At 59.8% G+C, this 12,028-nt stretch overlaps 1 protein-coding gene across 1 annotated transcript in view; it reads right to left on the bottom strand.

The window, feature by feature from the left end:
• Positions 1 to 1,272: 1,272 nt before the first annotated feature.
• LOC111160666 (BRD4 interacting chromatin remodeling complex associated protein) overlaps positions 1,273 to 12,028 on the bottom strand; it is a 73,830-nt gene continuing 63,074 nt past the window's right edge. The window contains 9 exon segments of the mRNA XM_022523929.1: positions 1,273 to 3,320; positions 3,877 to 3,979; positions 4,201 to 4,295; positions 4,476 to 4,624; positions 5,898 to 5,959; positions 6,844 to 6,953; positions 7,266 to 7,413; positions 7,415 to 7,447; positions 7,628 to 8,260. Coding sequence (XP_022379637.1) covers positions 2,233 to 3,320; positions 3,877 to 3,979; positions 4,201 to 4,295; positions 4,476 to 4,624; positions 5,898 to 5,959; positions 6,844 to 6,953; positions 7,266 to 7,413; positions 7,415 to 7,447; positions 7,628 to 8,260 — 2,421 coding nt within the window. The 3' untranslated portion in view covers positions 1,273 to 2,232.

Raw genomic sequence — 12,028 nt, forward strand, 5'->3', positions numbered from 1 at the left:
TGGGGAAGAATAAATCTCTGTTCTTCTTCTCTTTTTTTAAAGATGTGTTTATTTATTTATTTAGAGAGAGAGAGCAGGCACATGAAAAGGAGGGGTAGAAGGAGAGAGAGAATCTGAAGCAGACTCCCTCCTGTACGGAGTCCAAGGTGGGGCTCGATCTCACCACCAAGAGATCACTCCACAAGCTGAAACCAAGAGTAGGCGGCTTAACCAACTGCGCCATCGAAGCGCCCCAAATCTGTCCTTGGAGGCCACCCGTTTCCAAGGGCACCCACAGGAAACAGCCTGCTTTTCCTCCCTCCATCCCACATTGTTCACATTCACAGGTGATCCTCATTCTTTGTGGATGCCCTATCTGTGAACTCATCTGTTTGTTAAAATTTATTTGTAACCCTCCCCAAACTCAAAGCACCTTCATAGACTTCACTGTTTAAAGTGCCCTTGTACTGAAACGTTGTCCTGTGTGCAGAAGGGGGACAAAGCTGAGATGTGTCTTATGTAGAACATAACTGTGCTGGGGGCACTTGGGTGGTTCGGTCCGTTAAGCCTTGGCCTTCGGCTCTGATCATGATCCAAGGTCCCAGGTTCCAGCCCAGAGTCAAGCTCCCTGCTCAGCGGGGAGTCTGCTTCTCCCTCTGCCTGCCTCTCCCCCTGCTTCTCTCTCTGACAAATTAATAAATAAAATCTTAAAAAAAAACAAACCCATACGTGTTAGATGAGCTTTGTTCAGGCGTGAGTTATAGTCTGTTGGCCGTGAGCCCGATGTGCACTAATCTAGAATATATTATTAACAAGTTGTCTTTACAGAAATACATGCAACACAAGGTTATGTATGAAAACAACTTACAAAAATGTTGTGACTGGAGGTTTGTAGGAAGCTAGCCCTGTATTTCCTCCAGGAGCGATATTTCAGTATTCGTGAATTCCGAGTCCGCGGAGACCACAGAACCTTAAAGGGGAATGCTGAGAACTCCCGGTTTGGTCTCGATGTTTTCCATCTGGTTTCTCCACTAAGAAGTCAGCTCCACCCGGGGAGGGACTTCCATCTGCCGTGTTCAGTGGCACCCATGAGCCCAGACCAGGGCCTGGCACCCTGAATATGTGTTTAACAAATAATATGTGCAATGAACCCTCACAACCTCCGCCCCGCCCCCGCCCCCGCCCCCGCAGGTAGGGACCCAACCCCCAGACTTCAAACAACTCCCACCCCCTAAAGACCCAAAAGCAACGGGGCTGAGACGGAGTCAGTACAGTTTTAAAAAAAGGATCAGTTTTTAATTTACAAGAGTTCTAAATGTACAGAATTCTCCTTTAAAAAAATCGTTATACACAATAAATACAGTACAAAAAAATTTATCTTACAGTACTAGTTTTGTCTCCGAGATTTCAAAATCTGGCGCGGGTGGCTGGCGACAGGAAGAACAGAGGGAAGACTGGCTGGGGGCGGATGGCGGGGTGGGGAGGAAGACCCCGGTTTCCCGTTTTGGAGGTGCTCGGATTTCAGTCGAGGGGCCGGGAGGGTTCGAAATCTCACTCTCTCTCGCTCGCTCGAGCACACACACAGGGACGTGGGACGCGGAGCTGGACGCACACACGCAGATGGGACACAGGTGCCCGCGGGCACAGCCCTCCGAGGTGGGGGTCTGGGACGCTGGCTGACGCCCTCCCTTCCCTGCATTCCCTTTTACAGCCTGTGGGGGGCGGTAGGGAGAGGCTGAGCGAGGCTCCCAAAGGACCCTCCAGGCTTTGAGCGCCTTTGACGCGTCGATCTGTGTGGCCACACGGACAAGCCCAGTACCGGGACACGCGGGAGCAGTGGGAACGACCAGGTTACCCCCCTCCCTGGCAAACACACACGTGTGTCCCCCCCCACCCCACCTCCCCCACGGAGGGGCGGAGTGTGGCAGGAATCGGGAAGAAATAGGAAATGACACACCGGGATTACCCCCACCTTTGGCAGGGGCACATCTTACATTACAGCCTCCTCCCCTCAATCCACGACCCCCACCCAACAACCCGGCTGACGCAGGAAGTGGGGGAGGAGACCTTTGTGACTCAAATAACTTAGGCAAGAAAAATTGTCAGGGGATCCCCGGCTCGCGTCCCCGAAGAGGCTGAGGTCAGTCGCCCAGATGCCTCCCCGCCCCCCGATGTCCGCGCGCAAACACGCGCACAACTTGGGAGGCGTGTGGGGGAGTTGGGGGAGACAGGGAAGCGAAGACCAGCCCGGTGTTATCTGTTCAACGTCCTGGCGCCGAGGCCACCGTTGTGACTGGAGGGCGGGTAGGCCTCTGGCCTGTGCAGGGGCGCCGGGGAGGCAGGCGAGACGGCCGTCGGGGCGGCGTGGGGATATGGGGGTGCAGGTGTCCGCCCCGGGGCCTGCTGGAGGTTCAGGATGCTGTCGATAGCGCTCTGGAGGTGTTCCGTGAGCGTGTCGTCCTGCGGGCTATCGCTGGAGAAGCTGGCCTGGTCCACGTCAGGCGACTCGGACTTGCGCCTCTTGGCTGGGGGCGCCTCCCAGCCGGGATCCCGGCTGCCGCTGCCCTGCCCGGCACTGGCCGCGGGCTCCGGGGGCGCCCCCTTCAGCATGCGCTGGTACAGCTCGTCCTCCACGGCGGCCAGCTCGCGGATGAGCCCGCTGGTGGCCTCGTCCACTTTGGTGGGCAGCTGCGCAGGGCTGCTGCCCCGGGCCCTGCCGCTCCCGGCCCCCTCCCCGGCCCCGCCACCCAGGGCCTCCACGTTCTCGCGGTACGTCTTCCGGAGGGGCAGCCGGGGACAGTGGGGGGCCTGGGCGGCAGTGGGCTTGCGGTCAGTTGTGGCAGGCGGCGGGTGGTCCACTGTGCCGTTCATCTGGCCCGTGGCAGGGGGTGGCGCGGGGGGCCGGGGTGGGGGCTCCGCTGCCTTGAGGGCTGCAGGGGGCGGGGGCTGGTGCACGGGGTCCAGCGCGGTGTTGTGGACGACCTTGCTGAGCCCGGCTTCCTGCTTGATCTTGAGCTTGAGGCCGATGCGGCTACGGGCCTCGTAGGTCTTGATGGGAGGCCGGTTGCGGGAGGGCATGGGACCGTCCTCATCGGCATCCAAGGAGGAGGCGGCGGAGGAGGAGGAGGAGGACAGGGAGGAAGACGCCCGAGCCCAGGTCACGGAAGGGGAGCCACCCGCCCCACCGTGCCGAATCACCAGCTTGGTTGGCAGGTGCAGAGGCGGCTGGGTGGGGACCCCAGATACTGAGGACGGTGCTGGCCCGTGGCCAGGGAGCCGGTGTCCCTCGGAAGAGGCAGCGATGGAGAGGCCAAGAGAGCGCGAGGAAGACACATACTCGTCTGCAAAAAAGGGGATGGGGGCCGGGCAAAGAACAGCCACGGGGACAGGGAAAGCATGAGACGCCTGGGGGAGCACAGCTAATACGAGCCCCGGCACGATGGGCATCGACCATCTGCCAGGCCTGGGGCCAAGCCCTTGACTCATCAGACTCTCAGGACGCTTTGCTGGGTACTGCTCTACTCAGCAATCCCCAAACCCCCAAACCTGCACGCAGGAGCTCACGCCTGAGAAGGGCCCTTAAAATCTGCAAGCACCCCAGTCCTGACTCTCGTCCCCCGCTTTTCGGTCCTCCTGGGGGTGGTGGAATGTCCCAGCCAGGAGACAGCAGAATGGACACACAGGGACAGAGGAGAACCAACTCAGCTCTCTCCAGTCCCAGAGCCCAGAGGTCAGGGTAGACCTCTGCCACGGCAGGAAGGTGGGGGCGCGGGTGTCGCCCAGTGGTGGAGAAAGGTCAGGCTCAGGCACCCGTCCTCCTGCACCCAGATCAAATTCCTCAGCAGGGGCAGGAGCTGGGGACCCCTCTCCCGCCCCTCCTCTCCCCTCTCCTCTCACCGGGCTTCTCCTTGGCCAACTGTTTGTCCAAGGCAAGGGTGGTCTTCTCCTCCTGAATGAACATTCGGTCGATCATCACCATCTCCGCGGAGGGGCTCACCCTCTGAGGGGGAAGAAGGGCGGATAGGCCAGGAAGGCACGCGGGCAACCCAGAAGGATGGGAGCGGATTCCGAGCTGTCCCTCTTGGGATCAGACTTGCACCAGCCTCCTTCCCTTCCTCCCGGAGTTTTGAGGAGCAGCCCCCCCCCACCCCCACCCAAATGGGCCCTGAGCAGGGCGAGGGGCGAGGGTGGGGTCTCCCAGGGAAGGGGCCGGCGCCCTACCCGGGACTCCTCCAGGAGCAGGAGGCGGTATTTATTGAGCATGGCCTGGGTGCGTTTCAGCAGCTGCGTGGACACGGTCTCAAACTCCTCATCCACTGCGGAAGAATAGAAAAGGTCCCGAGGCACAGACACTGGGGAGTGCGGCTTATCCGGAGCCGAGGAGCCAAGGTCTAGTGGATGCACTGGGGCGGCGCACCTGCTCCCCCACCCCACCCCACGCTAGGGACCAGGGAGGGAGTCCTGGGGGAGTGGGGTGGACGGGGTGGAGGGCTCACCTTTGTGGTAGTCGCTGGGGGAGGGGAGTGCACCCTGGTAGACATGGTAGGGAAGGAGGCGATGCAGGGCGTCCTCGAAGGAGGGGAAGGCTGTCTTGTAGTCAGGGTGCAGGACGGAGCCCTGATGTTTGTGCAAATGTTCCAGGAAACTGGGGGGCAGGGTGGGGAGAGGTCACACACACACACATACACACACACACAGCTGGTGGTGAGGCCGGGAAAAACCAGACCCTGACCCCGACCTCTCCCCGGGGCCCCAACACAGACAGCAGGGAAACGTGCTAACGTGGGCCGGACGCGCTCATTCTCTCTCATGGACGCTGGCGACAACCCAAGGGACCGGGTGCTATCATCATCCCCACTCCGCAGATGGGGAAACTGAGGCCAGGCAGAGTGATGTTCCTCCACCCAAAGCACAGACAGAGTGGGGAGGAGGCTGAGGTGGGAGCCGGCAGAGCCGGAGGCCTGGGTTTGAAACTCATCCTCCTCGTGCTATACCCTCTCCCGCCACCTGGGGTCAGCACATCCTTACTCTGCCTCAAGCGGGTCACCAACCCCAGGCAAGGTGGGAAGGGACAAGGAACAGAGGGAGGGATGAAGGGAGGTTGGTCCGCTGGGTGGTACAATCCAGTTCTCTCCCAGGCTGTTTTCTACCACATCGCGGGCAGTGAGTTACGTCTCTTTATTGTGTGATTCTCTCTCTCTCCCCCCAGATATGCTCATCTCCACCCTGAGCTGAAGACTGGCACCCCCACCACACCACTGGGGCCGGAACCCTGCCTTGTTTCCAGAACCCAGCAGGGCACTGAGCATTTGATAAACACTTGCCGTAGAAGGAAAGCAGGAGAGAGAGAACGCAGGCAGGCACCCAACATGTACCCACTGCCCACCCAGACCCCATCCATCCAGATACCCCTCTCTCCACCAAGCACCCAGCCAGCCAGCCAAGCACCTACCCCAGACCCCATCCATCAAGCCTGCATCCATCCATCCAGCCAAACACCTGTCAATCCGTTTATCCAAATCCACCCATTCAACCACCCAATCTATCCAAACACCCATCTGTCCACCTAAACACCCTTCTATCCAGCCATGTACCCTCCCCAGACCCCCTCCATCCATCCACCTAGCCAAACACCCCTCCACCCCCCAGGCGCCCACAGAGACCCACATTCGTCCATGCACCTTCCCAGACTCCCCTCCACATCCACTCCCCCAAACACCCACCCATCTTACCACAGTCACAGGGGATCCGCACCTGTCACCCTATCGTCACTACTATTCTCACCCCACTCTCTAGAAGGGAAACTGGGGGTCTTTGAGGGATATTATACTGCCCCAAAGCACACAGCTAACAAGAGGCGGCTCCCAGGCCTACCAGAAGGTGCGGGGGGGGGGGGGGCGCACAGCGCTGCGACTCACCAGGCCTCTTTGCTGGGCTGCAGCGCCGGGGTTTTCTTCAGACTGCCCATCTTGCTCTCATACTGCGGGGCAGAGAGGTGAGTGAGAGACAGCACCGCTGAGAGGCCTTCCCTTGGCACCCTGACCCCCCTCCGACCCCGCCTGTGACCAACAGGAGAGCTGGCCCATGTCTCCCCAAGGGCCCCCTCTTCTATCCTGGGATGGGGTCCTGGCCCCAGCTGCCGGAGGCACTGTCTGGCACACTTTGCCTGGCTCCATGGGGCTTGGCTTCCACCTGACTCTTGGTCTGGACACCGGACAGGCTCCCTCCCTGCTCATCAGACGAAGGCCTCGGCTGACGGCCCAGCATCCGGCCCACCTGGCTGTCCAGGTTCCCTCTTTCTGCCCGACTCCATCCATCAGGCCGCTAGAGGGGATCTCACCCCGGAGGCTGCCGGCATTGGGTCCCTCCACCAGCTGTGTTCTTGTCTTTCTGCCTCCCCCTACCCATTTCCCTGCAGAAGGTCTCTGCCTCAGTTTCCCCCACACTGCTTTGTCCCCTCCATTCTGGGCCCCCCACCACATGACTTTCCAGCCCTCCCCCCTCCCCCTGCATGGTCTAGGCTCTCACCACCTCCTTTCTCTTGCCTCCCTGGGCCAATGGTCTCCCCATGTCCCTCCTCCTCCGGCCTCAAGCTCTCCCTGCTCCTGCCCCCAGTGACGGCATCAGGGACCCAGGCGAGCCACTGCTCCTCTCGTCACCCTGTGTCTTGGTGTCTGTGGGTCTCCATCTGTCTCGCTCTCTGCTGTGCGCCCACCTGGGCTGTCCTGGTGTTTGACCCACCGCCCAGTCTGCTTTCTGATAGCCTTTCAGTTGGCCTCCTCCGCCCCGCTTGGCACGTCCCCAGCTCCCCTGTGACAATGCTCTGACCCTAGGTGCCCCACCCCCATGCTGGTGGCCTCTTACCTGCAGCCCGGAGGACTTCCCTGGCCCGGCGGCAGCTGCCTTGGCCACACTCAGGGTCGGGAGGCTGCTGGCAAAAGCTTTGCCCTCGGCAGGAAGCAGGGGAGGGAGGCCTGGGGGGTGGGGTTGGGGGCAGACAGGGCTCAGGGTCACTGGCACGAAGGCCCCTCCACAATGTGACCCCCAAGCCTACACCCCGCTCTCTTCCAGTCCTCTGGCCTCAGCAGTGCCGCTAGCCCTGAATCGAGTGCCCCCCTCGGATCTGGGGCGACAGCCCTTCCTCTTCCACCTTCCCTGTCCTGTGAGGTCTGGGGGAACCCCTCGGGCTCACGCACCCACAGCTCTGCCCCAGCCCGTCCCCCTCCCCCTGCCCGCCCACCTTCAGGCCCCCCCCACTTCTCCTGCGTGGGCTACCTCTCCCCTACCTGCGGTGGCCATGGGTGCCGGGGCAGGGGGATGGCTGGGGGCGGTGGGGGTCCCAGATGGGGCCTGCCCGCTGACCAGCACAGAGGCAGTGGGGCTGGCGAGGGGCCCCAGGTTGGCGGAGGTCTGCGGGGCGGCGGGGGCCCCCCCCGGCCTTGTTCTGGAGAATGATTCCGGACGGCACCTGAGGAGGGGGACAGGTGGTTGAGGAGTAGGGGGCACATACTAGGAGGGGCGGCAGCCAGGCACCAGGGCTGGGGACGCAGAGACAACTGGACAGCTGGAGCGTGGGAGGGCCTCCCCACAGGACCAGGAGGGCAGGGCTGGCGGGGCAGGAGGAGGGCTGGTCCCCGCCTCCGATTACCTGGTGAAACCTCTCCAGAAGAGCCTTCGGCTGGGGCAGCGCCGGGAAGGGGGCGGTCACCATCTGGAAGGTCCGAGGAGGCGGTGGGGGGGGGCACGGCGGGCTCAGGGACCAGGTGGAGGGTGGAGGGGGTGTGGGGGACTTGTGGGGCCCCTGGCCAGGCGGGTACTGGAGCTGGAAGTCGGGGGGCGTAGGGGCTGGCAGCCTGGTGGCCGCCTCCGTGGAGGCCGCGACGGAGGACGTGGAGGCGGGAGGGAGGTGGGGAGCTGGGGGCAGCGGCCCCTCGGGGGGTTGGGATGGGGGGCGCAGGGGGGGCTGGGGTGGGCCCGGGGCAGCAGGGGCCGGGGTGCTGGCAGGTGGGGGGACTCCCAGCTGGTTCTGGATAACAAAGATGCCAGGCAGAGTGGGGGGTGCCTGGGGCGGGGGGCAAGGGTGCAGGGTGGGCTCTGAGGGTGGGCGGGACAAGCTCTGGGGCTGGGAGGGAGGGCGGGAGTGGGGTCGGGAGGGGGGTCGGGAGGGAGGCCTGGCGGGATGTGGGGAGGGCAGGTGGGGGCTGTCTCCCAGAGGGGCCTGGTGAGGTAGTGATGGGGACGAGGAGGGGCCTGGGCCCTTCAGTGGAGCCGCTGCCGGGATCTGGGCAGGGGAGGGAGGGAGAGGGGAGGGGCGGGGGTCAGAACCAGCCTTGGCTCCCATTGCCCCAAGACACTGGGGACCCCAGCCACACCCACCAGAAACCCTCCTTCTTAGTCACCCCTGACTTGAGAGAAAGGACCCCGCCATGGCTCTCCTTCCCACCTCTCGTTTCTGAACTCCCCACTTCACCTGTCTACCTCTGCCCCCCAATCCCACCCCGGCCCCCATCTCTGCCTCACCTCTGCACCTGTTTCCGCCTCCCCCCTCCACCTGCCCCCGCCTCATCTCCAGACATTTCCCTCTGCTCTCACCCCCCTCCCCATGTGCCCCCCCTCCTCCCCCAACCCCCAGGTGAAGGGGAGCTCTGCAGGATTTGGGGGAGCAGCAGAGGAAGCGGCGGCGGCGGCAGGGGGCACCACACCAGCTGCCCAGCGGGGAGGCAGGGGGCTGGGGAGCGCGAGCACAGCAGCGGAGGGGAAGGAGGTGGCTGGAGCGGGGGTGGGGGGCAGCATCCCGGCCACCATCCCCATGGGGCCTGACTGTCCAGGTCCCCCCTACTTCCCCCCCCCCCGAGAATGGACACCAGCACGGATGGAGCGGCTGCAGAAGGCACAGGGCGGGGGTGGGGCCGGGTCCCCCTAAGTGTCCGTGACCTCTGCCTCCCTTTGCCTATGTGGCTGTGGCTGCGACTGCAGGCCTCCCGGGTCCCCTGTGAGCATGCAGCTATAGGCACGTGTATTTGTGTGTGATCAGACTCGCACAAGACATCCGGGCACTAGCCTGTGATCCGTCCCCCGTGACCTTGCTGAAAACACACCCTAGACCTGGCACCTCCGTGCTGATCTCCCACAGAGTCCCGACCTCAGCAGCCACAGTTGTCCCAGCGACTACCAGCCAGCTGAGTCCCTGACACAGGGCGGGGTGGGTACCTTTTGAGGGTCGCCAAATCTATACCCCGGGGACAGAGGAGAAACTGAGGCCAGGGAGCAAAATGGCTGGTCCCGAGGCTCCCTGAGTCCCGAGTCTCCCTCTCGACCTCCAAATTGTCCAAGGATGACTCAGGTTCACAGGCCCAAGGCCACCAAAGCTGCCACGCTCCAAAGCTGGGGCTCTTCACTGTGAGCCCCCAAAGGGGGCCGACTCACGATATCAAGGTTACGACTTGCCTGATGCTTCCAACACCCCAAATGAACTCTGGCAATTCAGAACAAAAGCCCCCAAACCAATCCACCCACAGGCATGCCCAAAGGCCAGCCCCCTCTAAGATGAGATCGGAGGTGCCCTTGGCTCTCGGAAGGGCTGCGGAGGTTGTCGCCGGGACAGCACTCTGGTCTGCAGACCGAAAGGGTCGCATGCTGCTAGACCTGGTAACCCACCTTCTAGGATCAGCGATGAGAAGCACCACGGGGCTCCTCCACTATGGGAGCATTTACAGTCGGGAACGGAGGAAAACAACAGGTTTCGGTAAGGGGAAAGAAGACAGCTGGCCACCTCACGAAGCCCTGGGCAGCGTATGGTGTGGAGAAAGAAACGTGCCCGAAAGCTAAGAGCAATCGGGAGAGAAACGCATGACAGGATCGCAGGACGACCGCTGACATTAGACCGCGCACAGTGGATAACGGTATTGTCTCACGGCTGAATCGGCTGAACCTGATGACTGTGCCGTGGTCAACTAGGAGAATGTTCCTGTTCTCAAAGGCTGAGACGTTAAGGAGTAAAGGAGCAGAACGTCTGCAATTTACTCTGCAATGATTCTGAATAAAAATGTATACGTGTCGAGAGAACGGAAGAGAAAGTGAATTAGCCAGACATTGACGGTGGAAAGATCTGGGCAGCAGCCAGCTTCCCAGGCAGGGGGGTGGGGTGGGGGGCCTGCCGATCCCCACCTCTTCATTATTCGGTCTCCCCTGCACGGTCCCCAGGTTGGTCCCTGGGACCAACCGATTTCACAGAAGTGATTTGATACTACTTCCAAGATTCAGTTATAAAAAAGGGTAGGACTCTCCTTTCTGGTAGATCATTTCCTTTGGGGAAGCCGACTGTGGAGCATGTTACAAGCTACCTTTGGAGAAGCCTGTGGAGGGAAGAGCTGAGGCATGTTCTCCAGCCCAGTCGAGCCTTCCGACGACCGCAGCCCTGGTTGACTAGAATCTCACAAGGGATGACGAGGCAGCACCTGCCAGCTAAGCTGCTTCCAGACTCCTGATCCTTACAAGCTACATGAGAGAAGTTAACGCTTGCTGTTTAACGCTGTTAAATTTGGGTCATTTGTTACACAGCAACAGATAACTAATATATGCACGTAAAAAGTGAACTCCTGTGAGTTCTCTGTACAACGCTGCTGTTTGAAATTCTAAGTGTTTAAAAGTAAAAACTGAAAAAAGTAAGCTCACACTCATTAAAAGTATAGACTAACGCCCCTCTCCCCCAATCACATCAAAAACCCAAAGGATACACTGAGGGTAAACAGCTGCAATTCACAGCACACACAGAGCCCATTTCCATCATATATAAACAGTCTCCAGAAATCACTAAGAGTAACAACTGGTGAGAAAAAGCGGCCAAGGACATGATCGGACAGTGCAGAGAGAAGGAAACACAAGGCTTCGACAGTCCGAGAGACACTCCACCCTCATTTGTAGTATGAGTAATGCCCATTGAAAGCACCCTCTGGAACCTTCTTCACTCATCGCATTAGGAACAAGCCATGTCTCCATAAAGACACCCTCTTCTACCGCCTCTGAAGGTTACTGGCACAATTTGCCACAACTCCAGGACAAGGCAATTCAGCAGCAGCTGCACAAATTACAAGAACACATTCGCTTTGATCCAGCAAACCTGCTTCCGGGAAATGATGTAACAGATGCACGTGCACGTGTAGGAAACGACAGGTCAGCAAGTTGTTTACTACAGCTGTGTGGGGAGGGACGGAGCCCGGACTTGGCTGGTGTGCATCTAAACAGCATTTACAGGGGAGAGGAAGGACACTGCTCTAACGAGATCAAGGAAACTCTTCACATGCTGACAAAGCTCGCACGCAACGTGCTACCTTCTGGACGGACAGAAACGGGAGAGAACAGTAAACCCACTTTTACTCTAGGCTGTGCCTGCGCGAGGAACTGGAAAGATAGACGGCAGCTAAGTAACTGGTTTTCCGGAGGGGCAGGTGGGCTGGGAACGTAGGCACGGCTTTGGGACACTTTCCCCTTTCTAAAAAATTTTTTAAAGATTTTATTTATTTATTTGACACACAGAGAGAGAAAAGCAGGCTCCCTGCTGAGCAGAGAGCCCGATGTGGGACTCGATCCCAGGACCCCGAGATATGACCCGAGCTGAAGGCAGATGCTTAACCAATCCCCTTACTTTAAAAAATGCTTTTTGGAGCACCTGGGTGGCTAGTCCATGAAGTGTCCAACTCTTGATTTTGGCTCAGGTCATGATTTTAGGAGGGTCGTGAGATCAAGTTCCATGTTGGGCTCTCTCTTTCTCTCTCAAAAAAACCCCAAAACTGCTTTTTGATGATTGAGTCATGTGAAGGTGATACCTAATTCTAAAACTTTAAAATGTTTTAATGGCTGGGGAAAAAAAATTAGGCTAAAAGAAAACTTCAGGGGAGCCTGGGTGGCTCAGTGGGTTAAGCCTCTGCCTTTGGCTCAGGTTATGATCTCAGGGTCCTGGGATCGAGCCCCGCATCGGATTCCCTGCTCAGCGGGGCGTTTGCTTCTCCCTCTTCCCCTCCCCCTGCTCATGCTCTCTCTCTCTGAAATA

Source organism: Enhydra lutris, unplaced genomic scaffold, assembly GCF_002288905.1.
Source record: "Enhydra lutris kenyoni isolate GAN:26980312 unplaced genomic scaffold, ASM228890v2 scaffoldscaffold77, whole genome shotgun sequence".
NCBI classification, from domain to species: domain Eukaryota; kingdom Metazoa; phylum Chordata; class Mammalia; order Carnivora; family Mustelidae; genus Enhydra; species Enhydra lutris.